General features: G+C 40.5%; 2 protein-coding genes across 3 annotated transcripts; one reads left to right on the top strand and one right to left on the bottom strand.

Moving 5' to 3' along the window:
• The first annotated feature begins 276 nt into the window (after positions 1-276).
• On the top strand, positions 277-8,042 carry dffa (DNA fragmentation factor, alpha polypeptide). Its single transcript, XM_026155149.1, has 6 exons — positions 277-484; positions 1,737-1,895; positions 2,003-2,157; positions 2,261-2,465; positions 5,583-5,710; positions 6,233-8,042. Exons 1-6 carry the CDS (start codon positions 394-396, stop codon positions 6,455-6,457), a joined length of 963 nt encoding a protein of 320 aa, XP_026010934.1. The 5' UTR covers positions 277-393; the 3' UTR covers positions 6,458-8,042.
• Positions 8,043-9,394: 1,352 nt separating this feature from the next.
• On the bottom strand, positions 9,395-13,034 carry masp2 (MBL associated serine protease 2). 2 transcript variants are annotated; one of them, XM_026154106.1, is made up of 6 exons: positions 12,972-13,034; positions 12,679-12,901; positions 12,409-12,586; positions 11,298-11,429; positions 9,921-10,117; positions 9,395-9,680 (listed from the first exon to the last, which is right to left on the bottom strand). In XM_026154106.1, the coding sequence occupies exons 1-6, from the start codon at positions 12,977-12,979 to the stop codon at positions 9,501-9,503; spliced, it is 918 nt and encodes a 305-aa protein (XP_026009891.1). In that variant the 5' UTR covers positions 12,980-13,034; the 3' UTR covers positions 9,395-9,500. The 2 variants fall into 2 exon arrangements, with proteins under 2 accessions (XP_026009891.1, XP_026009892.1); XM_026154107.1 differs by having other exon boundaries at positions 12,679-12,801.
• Between the last annotated feature and the right edge of the window lie 779 nt (positions 13,035-13,813).

The following is a 13,813-nucleotide window of genomic DNA, read 5'->3' as shown; positions in this document are numbered from 1 at the left end:
AAAAAGAAAGAACTGAACTCCACTGTCTTTCTTTGGTCGCCATCTAGCGGTCATTTGCGGTAGTCCACCTTTGAGCTTTTTAACAGGAGCTGCTCGGAAGGACATGTTATTATTCTCATATTTCTTATGTCTAGAGCTTGAAAATAGTTAATAAAAGATGTTTTTAAAATACACTCAAATTACCGCTATAGAGGTTATAGCGTTATATTCAAACTGTAAACACAAAGGCAGTTCTTTCTATGTATGTGCTAAACTACATATCCCAGATGCCATAGCGGCACGGCGGCAGTTCCGTATTCGGGGATAGTGGTAGCAGTTGATAGCTGCTGACGATAACTGTCAGTATTAAGGTATAAGAAAGCACAAAATCTGCTTCTCTAAACGCAGACTACAATGACGGATAAACCGTGTAAGGTGTGCAATTTCACACGACAACAAACGCATGGGCTAGTAGCTCTTTCCATAGATGAGCTTAAGAAAAAAGGTAAGTTGTCATGACTTTACATTCCTGAACTTTATCATGCTAGAGTTTCTTTTTAATAAAAGCGATGTATTCATTAATGTTGAACGGGTGTGTGACAGTTACGTGAAGTACCGTCTCACGCAGTCAAACGTTGTGGGTGCAGTATTTAAATGTTTAGTTTGCACTGGTGCTGAGCGCTAAAAGCGGGGTCTCATATTGCGAAAGTGAAAGAACTTCATATGTTCAGTGATTTGTGAGAGTGTTGGGAGGCACTAACATTACAACTGAGGTGATTATTGCTATTGCTGTCGACAAGCTTACTTATCTAGTCGTGTGTGGCAGCAGAAGCAGCATCACCATTTTTATCCATCGTGTTTAAACTTGCAGAAGCTAAACATGAAAAGTCATTGCTCTTCCTGCTCATTCCTAGAAGGCTAGTCACCAGGCGTTACCCCCAGACTTTTTTTTTCTCCATTTTTCTCTTTTTAATAAAAAAAAAAAGGTTTTTAATAAAAGTGTTTCTACGTCTTTGATTGTTATGTGTCAGCAGAGTTTGGAGGAGGTCAGGCTGGGTCCTTGATTTTGAAGCCACCTACATGAAGATACTAGAAGTGTATTTCTGATTCTGATAAAGTCTCCTGTAACTGCCAGTGACAAAACTAGGATGCTATCTGAAAACCCCCCTCTTGGTTTTAAAGCTAGCTTAAAGTTATAAATTGCCTTTATTCCTATTCAATATACATAAATAAATACTTGTATATGAAATATTGAGCTGGGGCACTATTAAACTAGAGGTGCTGATTTATAGCTGTACAATTTTAAAAGCGAGTGGAAGTAAGACATGTTTTGTATTGCAAATAGGAGCAGCTTTGATGAAAGGGCTGGTGACTCTTTAAATGGACTGACTTGTTTGACATGTGGAAGTATGCTGAATCACCTGATGAACAGGTGGTGTCTGAGGTATTACTGCTTTGAATATTTGGCTTATGGGATACACTAATACTGATTGTTTTCCTCTGAAATATGGGCGGCACTGTCGCCTCACAGAGAGAAGGATCTGTGTTGGATTTGCTGGTTCCCCCCCACAGTCCACAGACACGCATGTGAGGTTAATTTGTTATGCTAAACTGGACTTGCGGCCACCTCTTTCCACAACAGTCAGCTGGGATATTGAATCGGCTGGATGGATACAACCATATGGCTAAACACTTTGAAGTATAAAAATAATCTGGGACACTCTATAATATTTGTAGTTTCTCTGTTCTTTTAACAGGTCGACAATGTCTTGGGTTCAACTCCAGTGACTCAGTCACAGTGGTCCTAGAGAATGATGGGACAGTAGTAGAAGATCAGGCTTACTTTTTGTGTTTACCCTCAAACACAAAATTCATGCTATTGAATGACAAAGAGAGGTGGTCTCCACCTTGCAGGAGTAAGCAGGTTTACTTTTATCTGACATTTTTCTGCATCCTTTTTATCATCAATCATTAATATCCCGGGAATGCACCACCTTGTGTTGATTTGATATTTACTTTTTAGTTGATGGTGGCACAGCTTGGATGGCTAGGGATTCTGTGATGCTGGAGACTGATACTGTGGACAGCTCCAGTACTGTAGCACCTTGGTATGAACTGGCTCAGCAGCTGAAGCAGGACCTAACTACCATTATTCTCATGTCTGAGGCGGACCTACAGGTACCAACATTATATGTCAAGTATAAGAAAGCGATAAGTGTGTTAATCAATCTAAAAATAGGAGCCGCAAATTGTATTTTATTGTTTTGCTTTGCTTTTTCAGACCTTAGTGGATGCCCCATGCCCTGAACTAGCCTCTGCTTTGGGCTTCCAAGAGAAAAAGGCCCAAGAGCTCCAGGAGACGCTGCAGAGGGTTTTGGATCGAAGAGAGCAGGAGCGGCAATCCAAGGAATTGCTCCAGCTTTACCTGAAAACTGTGGAGCTGGAGAACAGACAACAGGAAGAAACAAGTCCGCCTTCTCAGGGAGGTACGGCTGTGTCATTTTGAGGTGGTTGCCATGTTTACCGTGTGGAAATAGTTTGTTGAGATAAAGATATGAAAATCAGATTTCCTGATTATTGTAGTGTGACACGGATACACAATATAAACTCTGTAACAAGTTAAGTCTTGCATAGAAAGCTGTTTCTGTGTCATTATTCAAACTGGGATACAGAAACTCCGTGAACTGCAGTACTGTGCAAAAGTCTGGAGCCACCTTTTATTTCTTTATATTTTGCTTCCAATGAGCCTGACTTTTTTATAATTCTTCTAGGTTGCCTTGAGCAACAGTTTTTCCAACGCTGAAGCCTTGAGCTTCAGCTTTTCTGAAGCTTTTTTGACATTTTTCTTTGTGCATTGGCTGCTTTTGTTTTTACTCATTTTCAGTCCTTGTACCTGACCTTTTTTAGGGAAGGTTTTCCTCTGAGAGGTTTGTTAAGCCACTTAAAGCTGACCTATGAGACAAGCTTTAAAAGGTGCCTAACTCGAGGGATGAACCAGCGTTTTGTCTACACATAACAGACACCATAGCAAAGTACCAATGTTAAATTGAATCTTTGGGCGCTTTGTTACTAGCAGTGTGAGGCAAAAACACATCATTTGTTTCAATTTTTTTAGTTGAATCAATGAAAATGCCAAAGGTAAAAATGTGCCAACATGGTGACTGCCAAAAACTTGCCAAAGCTTTGGCTTTTCTTAGCATGGTGTGCAGTATGTCCTTAAAACATTTGAGTAAACTGGACAGTTGGCGGACAAAAAAAGTGGCAAAGTATCTACAGCAGATGAACAGTCTATGTAAGTCATGTCATGAAGAAATAGAAGAACAAATCAGAGAGCTGACACAGGGTGTAAGAGATGCTTCTGTGGTGCATCAGTTGTTCCATCTACTGTTCACAGAAGCCTCATCAGACATGGTCTCAGTGGAAGGGTGGCAGTCAAGAAGCCATTCTTATGGAAGGGAAAGGGGAGAAATGGGTGAGATATTCCAAATTATTCAAGAACTGGACTGAAAATCAACAGGCAGCAGATCCTATGGAGTGAATCTGAATTTGAGATTTTTGGTTCATATTGTCATCAGTGTCCACAGAGGGCATCAGGAGAGGGGTCCAAAACCGAGTGTCTATAAAACACACTGGAGGCTCTGTCGTGGTTTGGTGCTGCATTTTAGCCCGTGGTGTTGGGGGTCGTGTCAAAAATGATAGAATTATGAACACACAAAAGTTAGTTTTTGATCCACCATGTAATACTGTCTGGAAAGAATCAGAATCAGAGTACTTTAAAAATTATGTGGGTTACAGTTGCTCGAAGACAGTAACAGTAACGGACTAAACTAATTAAATAATACAATATGTTACAAAGTTTACAAATTTAAGAAATAGTACTAACAAATACAAATCATTCAATTACAAATATCAAGAATATTACACAGGTGAAGTATATATGATTGACATTTAACTGTTGTGTGTAACTATTGCAGTGTTTACAGTGTATTAGGCGGAGGAGTTGAGGGAGATGGGAGATGGCCATGGGCAGGAATGATTTCCTGTGTCGTTCAGTGGTGCTTTTTGGTAATCTCAGTTTCTCACTGAACATGCTTCTGTGGCTAGTCAGGGAGTGGGTGGGAATTATTATCCAGCATTGTCCTTATCTTAGACAACATCCTCCTCTCAGACACCACCCTAAGGGAGTCCAGCTCCATCCCCACAACATTAATGGCCTTGCGGATCACTTTATTGAGTCTGTTAGCATCTGTGACCCTCAACCTGCTGCCCCAATAGCAATAGCATAGAGGATGGCACTGGCCATAACAGACTCATAGAAAATCCTGACCATTATCCAACAGATGTTGAAAGACCTCAGCCGCCTCAGAAAATAGAGATGACTCTGGCCCTTCCTGTAGAGTGCAACAATGTTTTGTTCAGTTTATTGTCCATGTATACTCGAGGTATTTATAGTCCTCCACAATGTCCACATTGACCCCCTGGATTGAAACAGGGGACAAGGTTTTCCTGGTCCTCTTAAAGTCCACAATCAATCCTTGATCTGATTGTATTCATTTTTCAGCATGACAGTGATCCCTGCCTAACAGAGCTCAGGTTGTGTTGAAGAGCAAAGGTGGTCAAAGTCAATTCTTCATATTTCACTATGAACATGGAAAAAGGAACAGCAATTTATTGAAATGTGCAAGCATAAACGGAAATGCAGTGTTTTTGAGACAGGCTGTGGTAACAAAGTGTCCAAAGATACAATTTAAAATTGATGCTCATCTAAGATGTCTGTTATGTGTAGACACAACACGTGTAACTCAAGATTCATCCCTTGAGTGAGGTACCTTTTTATGACTGAATGATTCATAGGTCAGTGTTATGTGGCTTAACAAACAAAAAACCATTAATTTGAAAAGGGTGCTTATACAGTTCCCTCTGCGTAACAAACATGTAATCAATAGATGTGATCAATATGCATGAATACACCCAGCAAAATAATCAATATAGTCCTGTGACTATGAAGCCCTCAAGATAGGTAATGGCCCCAGATGTAGTTCTTTAGATGAGAGTCGGGGACATCACTGACATAACTTTAGCCAGCGAGGAGGGGTGGTCAAATCAGAAAATTTGAGAAAACAATAAATGTGAAAATCATACATAAACTTTCTCTATATTTAAGAACAAGAGACATAAATGGACTGGTTCTTATGTAGCACTTTTGTACTCAACCTAAGCACTCAAAGCGCTTTATACAACATGCCTCATTCACCCATTCATACAAGCAGCTTTTTTATTTCGATGCCTGTTTCAATCTAACATTAACACACATTCAAACACAGTTTATTTATTTTGCTGCCCTTCTATCTTAAAATATGTATTTTTATTTCTAAGTGAAGGAGGTTCAAACAACTGCAGATGTTATTAGTTAACATGTATTATTTTTCTTTCTGAATTTGTTATCGGTTCATTCTCTTAATTTCTCATGAGGGAAGAGCTGCACTTCTATCTTTTGGTCACTAGGTGGACCTGTTGTTGTTGTTTAATAACCCCACCTGAAATAATCATTTACTATGTTTAAAATGTTTTGAAATGTATCGAAACCTGTTTCAATATCTCAGGTGCCGGGGATGTGGATGTGCCAGATGGAATGGAGGTGGATTCTGCTTCTGGATTTATGTCCAGGACTTTGATGGTCCTGAAAGGCAAAACATCGCCAGAGACCAGGCTTTCCACTGAGGATCTGCAGGTAGCCTATTCACACAACTCTGATTAAGTCTGCCTCAAAGCATCAGCAAATAAAAACACCCCAAATGTGTACTTTTACATCTGTTGTATTGTAAATGTCGCAGAGAATCCACTCTTTCTGAGAACTACCAAGAAGTTCAAACTGCAAATTTAGACAGGCACCAGCAAATGAGGTGCATTTACATATCGCAGCAATGTGGGGCAACTCCCTTCAATGATCCTACGTCATCATATTCCCACGTCACTCCTTCTGCTGTAAGGCTTTTGTCGTAACACACCCCAGTGAGTCTGCTGCAAAATGATCAAAGCAAGCATGTGAAACTGCCCATCCTGACACACTTAAAACACACCCCTGCGTCATCAGTTCTGATATAATCCCATTTACTTTAGGTACAGTGTAAGCACAAGACTTTGTCAGCCATCTCCATTTGCATTCATAAACTTATGTTAGTAGGGCAAGCCAGTGTATCGCCTCATATGTTCCCATATCCACTATATGGAGCTTCCGTCTGTGTGTCTTTAGATGGTAGTGGCCAGAGGGATGGAAGCTATGGAGCAGGTGCTGGGCTGGGACAGAGCGAGGACGTCCACGCTGCTGCAGGCCTGCGAAGCTGAGCTGACCGCACGTCTCCGGCAGATTCAGGCAGTGCAATCCATCAGGAGCAACACACAGCTGCGCGGCAGCCAGCAGTCCAGCGAGAAGAGGAAGGAGGAGGGCGTCGAAAAGCAAGCCCAAGGCGGCAACTAGGCCGAGACTCTACCTGAGCACAGACTGATAAGAATTCACACTACCAGCCTCGGGGCCAGCAGAGTAGGATTTTTGCCCTGCGTTACTGATAATAACAAAACTGCTGGAATACATGAATCCCAAGTGTTGACACTTTGTAAGATTTCAAAACCACTTGAATGCTTTTGCCTCAAGAGGAAGCTGGATGATTTACACAAGTCATGTTTATCAAAGACATTAACCACTTGGGTCTATTTTTTTTTTTTAGCTGGTTTCTTATTTTGTGTTTCATGCTGTGAGAATAACTACAGATAAACAAATCTAAACTTAAAGCTATAACTCAGTATTTGGGGAGATTCTCTTACTTCTGGCAACCTCGCTAGTTGACAGAAAAGTTGCTGCGCCTCTAGGCCAAAGTCCAAGGTTCACTGTTGTGTATTTAAATAAAATGGGTCTTCTCATCTAACTCACATTTATTTGCTTTATCACAGTGAGAAAGTTTAAAAAGAAAGAAAGAAAATGTTTTCTTTTCTCCAAAAATGAAGAACTGTTGTTTTAAGGCTGCCTGTTACATTTATAGTCATCATTACACTTTTTTCTTTTTTTTAAAATTTTGCCTTCTGCTGCCCCTTAACTATTGCTATGATTGATGGGATGCACCGCATTTGAGATTTTAGATCTTCAGTTTACGCAGGTAAAAAGTTACTTTTAATTAGTTAGAGTAAGCTAAACACATAATTTAGCTTCTGCTGTTTTAAAGTGAAAATCTGGTATCCAGGTCATCCTGATATTGCCTTGTTAATGCATTTTTAAGTCATATTTTTTTTAGCTATTTTTGGAAACTGCATTAAAAGTCAAGGAATTTTTTTAATGAGTGTGCTGAAAAATCTTGAAATATTTGTCAAAACTGTGCATCCTAATGCGAAATTTCACTGTGTGATGTTTTATGGAATCTGAAAGAGGAGAAGAAATACCTCATAAATAATGGTAAGTGCAGAAACGGGAATAAATACAAAGGGGGGGCCAAAATTGGCCAGATATGTTTGAATTGGTTACACAGACACGTTCATTGCTTTAATAATAAAAAGTTAGATACATGTTCATTCATATGACCCCTGTGTGTGTGAGACATTGTAGCTTATTATGCACGAGTCTGCTGGCAGTGTGATGTAAGAGGGTGTGGACAGCGTGTGCAGTGTCCATGTGACTCATGGGGATGTATCTTTTCTCATGCCTGTCATCTGTGTCCTGAACAATGAGCACAAATGAAGGATCTGAATTTACAGAAAGACCTCTTCTTTTTCGTGTTGTGGGGAAATTACAATGTCACTGCCAGCTTGTACTTTCATATTAGATGCCCTTTAAGTGCAGCATTTGTAAGCAGCTTATAATTACTCGGTATTGTGTCCATGTATGCCCAAAAAAATAAAAAGTTGTGCCTCAGCTCATCAGCAAGAAAAACTGCAGGTTGTAGGAGGCTGTTTCATATTAATTTTCCACAAGTAGCTAAAGGAAATTGTATATGGTGGTGCATGTTTATACATGTTACATGGTGGAGGAGGGATTTATATTTTATTTTTTTCATTAAATGTGCCTTCAGACTTTCCATAGTGCTGTTGTCCCACATTATTGTGACAGATATTGAAAGCATTTAGAATCCAATACAATCCAAATGGAAAAAAAAGAGGAAAAAGTTCAGTACTTTTGAGATTTCCTCAAAGGCTTTGCACTGTAAAGTGACACAGCAGTAGCGTTTGGCCTTAAAACCAAGGGATCTCCTTAGTGATATTGAATTTGAAGACTCTAAACACCTATTAGTGAAGGTGAAGGAGTATGCGTGGTCAGGAACATTATTACCAATGACAAAAAAGCAGCAGTCTCTGATATTGAGACTTTATATTTCTCTCTATAGCAACTTAACTGAGTTCGTGCACTAGTGTAATAGTGATGGGCATATTAGCTATAAGCCTGACAGCCTACTGGCAGCGTGCTGCGGCTGGATATTTTTCAACAGCTGGTTAATGGGTTTCATGGTGTGCGTAATTCCTGTGGAATTAGCTCCAACTAGGCTGGACAGTTAGGAGTGAGCGCGCGAGAGCACAGGAGCGGTCAATTGCTCCATCATGTCTTACACCTTCCATGCGCATTAGATTATGACTTAACGGCGCTCAGGTAAGAACTGCAGGTTTGCTCGGTAAGCACACAGGAGCCCCGAGGGCTGTCTGGTATTTCATGCTGTAAACAAGCCTTAATCCCGCGTGGGCTGACAGTTTACAGCGCACATGTCCACACAGGACCTCGTATTTCTGTTGGGTTGAAAATGACGAGGTGATCTGTGGGTCAGTAGCTACACATCATGCTCGGGGTTGTTGCCTACAAACTACAAAATATGTGCCTGGGAAAAACAGCTCAATCAAAGCTAACAAACTGTGGTTTAAGAAAGTCACACGTTCACTGAAAAATTGCGCTGACCTAATTCTGCGGGAGAAGGAGGAAGGAAATCAAAACACTGGAGCAGAAGAAACAATAAAAATAAATCAGCACAAGTATTTTTCTGTCACTCACTGACACCTTCAGACATGCACTTTTGAACCATCTGAGGGGCACGCGGCTGGAGGAAATGTTGTGTGGATAAGTCATTTCTTTGTACTAAATAACCCTATAATGATTGTTTTGATAGAGGAGCGTAGCCGGGATTGTTTAAGAACAAGCTGCATAATGTATGAAGGTTAAATGACTAGCATACGGCGCTTATTGGACCAGACTTACTGACATCTAGACCCTCTTAAATGATTTTCTTATTTCTTCAATTCCTTGGCTAGATTAGAGGATGACTGAAATCACCCACAGCAATTTGAGGAAACCCAAGTTAATGAAAATGCTCGTCTGACTGCACACTGTTAGGTTAAAAGTTGGACACAGTATTTATTGTAATGAGCAAAGAGGATCTAAATAATACAACAGTTTTATTTTAATCTCTTTTTATTGTCTATGTAACAAAGAATAGCAAGATCTTACACAAAATAAGGACAATTAGAAACAGAGTCCGTGAACTGTAGCGCCATCAGTCTGAAGTCAAAGAAAGGGTCTCTGCCTCGGTACTGGTGTACTTGATCTTCCATCCCTTGTTTTTTCCACTAGAGTCGGACCTGAACTCAACGTGCACGTCATAACTTCCCGTGTGAATCCGATCTGGTGGCGTTGGGCCACAGAAGGGCCCATACTCTTTTCCAGCTGTTGAAATCTTTCATGTCGGGACATTAGATAGAATTAAAAATAAATAAATAAATAAATAAATAAATAAGCAAGCATGATTGAGTCCTAACTGATGTCTGGCTAAATATGCATGAAACCGCAATAGCTATACAGTATATCACCCAAGCAGGACAAGTCAGTGGCAAAACCACCTCCACGAGCATGAGGAGGAATACATTGCTCATTCATTAGCTTGTGTGTGTTCAGACTTTGGAGTCGCACAACTGACCTTCAACATATCATACGGACAGGGGGCTTCTGGATGTCCTTCTATGTCAAAGGGTTCCAGGAAGTTCAGGATTATTCTGGAGCCCTCTGGCAGACGGATGGTGTGGTTGCACCGGCTCATAGGTGGGTAGGGGTTCGGATAACCCGGACTACTCAGAACCCCCGAAGGAGACGTCAGCACCTGGCTCTGGCACGGCACTGCGAAGGAGACTCGTGCACTAAAAGTGATCATTTTGAGGCACTGATTTAACCATTTTGTAAAGCTGTACCGACAGCTGCTGGGTTCTGAAGTGCTGGCTTTAAAGAGTTTTTGATTAGAACAAAATAATTGTTTCACATCAATTGAAACATTTCCTGCCATCATAAATGATGAGATTCATTTAGGTTTTGCCTTTTTGTCCCAGCAAATGTGCAGATGTTGCCTCAGACAAAAACAAATGAGGATTGCAAAGAGGCAGAGTTGCTGTAATTCATATAATTAGTACAATCTGTAGGCAGATAATCATTTTTGCCTATTCATCGCATGATTTGTTTTGTCACCCTTTTTCCTCTGGCAAAGAATAATAATTTAAGGCACATCAGCTCGTAATTGTGATTAATTACCTTGTGTCAGTACATTATTAGTGCTGCACACAGGTATCAATTTTTAATGCCATTTTGAAGTCGCTTTTCCCTCAGGAATCGACAGTAATTAACCTCGCCTTACACCAGCTGGCAGAGATCAACTACTTTGTGCATCAGTATGCTTTTTCAGTCTGAAATAAGTGAGCACAGGCCAGCTATGACAAAATGAAATCCAGTACGGAGCACCGGCAAGTGTGTGCCCTGTGTGAAATATCACCAAATTGTTTTTTTTTTGGGGGGGGGACATGTTTTTTTTCCTGCCGTAGTAGGGAATAATGAGAGCATTTTGAATGACAAATGAGAACAATTAGACTTAAATACAAGTTTACAACACAGCAGTCTGATCCCATTTCTATGCTCGTCTTCAAAAGTCTGATAAGGAACTATTCGTATTTTAATGGCCTTAAAAAAACCCAAAGACACTCTGGGGTGTGCTGCTGTGCCAACTGAAAGATTAGGCCATTTCATGTGTTTACATCGTCAGTGAATGCAGGCAAATTGAATGCGTTGTTGCTAATGTCTCAAAGAGGTCAGACGCCTGCTTTTCTTCACTGTAAATAGTGTTTGCTGTTTCAGATTTGAGAAGATCTGAGCAGTAGCGTGTTTAGCTCCAGAAATGCCCTAATTACAAATCAATATAGTCAGACAATGTATACCAAGTTCTTAACGTTGCACCCTGCTAAATAGCTTTTGACCCACAGTGATTGAGCTCAGATAAACATGCCTCTTGAGCCTCGCTCTGTATCGTTCTTACCTGTGCAGGATCTTCTGTTGTCATGGAGAAGGTATCCTTGTCTGCACGTGCAGTAATAGCCACCGATGTAATTGTGGCAAAAATGATCACACACTCTCTCCCCTTCTACCTTGGACAGGCACTCATTGATGTCTGTGACAGAGTAAATCAATAAATATGCATCCCCTCCCCCATCCATGAACACACCTGAGATTGCGTATAAATCTGCTAAAACCTTTAGCCTACCAAGCAATCTGATGATTATTTCCTTGATTTACATCGCGCTGAAGTGCATATGCCATCATGGCCTTCAAAACTTGTTAGAGATAGAAATAAAAGACACTTTTCTAACTCAGGTGCATTTACTGCAGTGGTTCTCCAACTGTGGAGTCCCATTGGTGGAGTATAGAGCCAAAACATGTGGAGTGGAGTGTGGAAGCCAAGAGAAAACTGGACTGAAGCTAAGTTAACACACTCTGATGCTCTTCTGATGGTTCTGATTGTGGATGTCTGATTTTTTTTTAAAAAGAAGAAGAAGAAGTGGGGATGTGATCAGTGAGGGGTCTTTTTGGCTTCCGGACTGGGGCATAAGGGTAAAAGTTTGAAAACCATTGATTTACTGTTAAAACTTACACAGAAACTAAATGAATCTGGTTCATGCTAAATCTGACTCCCAATTAGCTGAAACTAAACAATGATCACAAAAACAGTTTTTTCATAGGCTCTGCAAAAGTCTCTTGGGTGTGCCACTGCAACCAATTAAAATAACAGTTTAACTGTGGGAAAACACATTTTTTTGTTAACTTCAGAGTCATTTAAATCCCAAGAGAAGATAAAGAGGAGGGCCTGTAATGAAAGCACCATAAATAAATAACAGTTACATTATATATAAAATTAAGAGCCTTCTAAAATAATTTCTTCATGTGGGGCATTATTCCTGCTGTTTTCTAAATATTACAATGTATTTGTAGTTTGCTGTCTGACTTTATTAATGTGAATTAATTAAAAAATTGCTGCATATACCTGTGAAGACTGCATTTCAGTAGAAACCTCACTACTCTTTGTTCTGTGTAATTACAGCTGAGAAAAATGTGTCTCCCTTCTGGCAACAAATGTCACTATTTTGCATCACCTTCTGAGGTGTAAAATGCTTGGAAGCCGGTGAATCGTCCCTCGTTAGAGTAGTCACTCCTAAAGACCACTGACATGAGGTTTCGGGCTGACAGGATGATTGTATTCCTCGGGGTGCTTTCATGGTTCTTCCCTTCCTCTCCGCAGAACCGCAAGGTTTCATTCCCCTCTGCCAAAACCTGGTTTGACAAGGTCAGAGGCCTTTTAGTGAGCAAGCTACTGATGCCAAGTCAGTGCACATAATGGGATGCTGACTTCCTCCTACATGTACCTGGATGTAGTCATATTCACACTGGTCTGAGAGTTCCATGCTGAAGTGGGTAAAGTAGAGTTTGACCCTGTGGCCATCTGGGACAGTGATGTTCCACACTACGTGCTGGTTGTCAGGGTAAGGCTGGGGGAAGTTGGGAGAGGTGAAGCTGCCGTATAACCCTGTCATTTCCACACTCAGCGAGACATGGAGTAGAGAAAAAAGAACAACAACATAGAGGCCACTGGGAAAAATTAGGTGTGATGGCAACAGTTACAAGGATTGCTTTGTAAAAATGAAAAACTAGCACTCACCCGGTCATGTTGGGTTCTCATTCCCCGGACAGTGCCTGTGTAGAAATGGTTTGCTTTCACTAATCTGGGGGTAAATGAACTCAGCTGTCCTGCCTGGTTGACATTTAGGTAAACAAAGTGAGCGAGACACATGATCACTTTGTTTTCATTCTCCACCTTCTTCAGTTTGGAATAAATCAAACGGATGTATGACAGCAGATTCATTTCTATGAGACATTCTATACCATTGGCCACAATATTTTACTACAAAGATTAGAACATGTCCTATGTATTAAAAGTACTGCACTGCAGTGAATAATATCTCTCTAATAGACTCCAGCTTGTCTTTACACATTAAGAATAATTACGGAGTTCCACAGGGTTCTGTACTGGGACCAGTTCTATTTACATTATACATGCTTCCCTTAGGCTAGGTTATTAGAAGGCACAGCATACATTTGATACCAAGCTTTATTTCTAAATGAAGCCACATGATACACACCAATTAGTTAAATTGCATGGATGTCTTAAAGACATAATGACCTCTAACTTAAAATAGTTAATGCATTTATTACTTCTAGGCTTGACATTATTATCAGGCTGTTCTAGGCAAGGCTACTGGGGGCTTCCCTTATTGCAATGAGTGATTCTTCTTTACTTCTCTCTCCTGATTCCCTCTTCTCTTTTCTTTTTCATTCACCCCCAACTACTTGTGACAGATGGCTCCCTCCTTGAGCCTGGTTCTGCCAGAGGTTTCTTCCTTTTAAAGGGGAGTTTTTCATTTCCACTGTTGCCAAGTGCTTGCTCGATATTAAGTGAAGCAACTGTCGTTTTAATTTGAAACTATATACATAAAATTGAAT

This window comes from Astatotilapia calliptera, chromosome 20 (assembly GCF_900246225.1).
Source record: "Astatotilapia calliptera chromosome 20, fAstCal1.2, whole genome shotgun sequence".
Classification (NCBI taxonomy): Eukaryota; Metazoa; Chordata; class Actinopteri; order Cichliformes; family Cichlidae; genus Astatotilapia; species Astatotilapia calliptera.
Note: the sequence above shows the minus strand (reverse complement) of the source record. Positions and strands in the feature narration are given on the sequence as shown.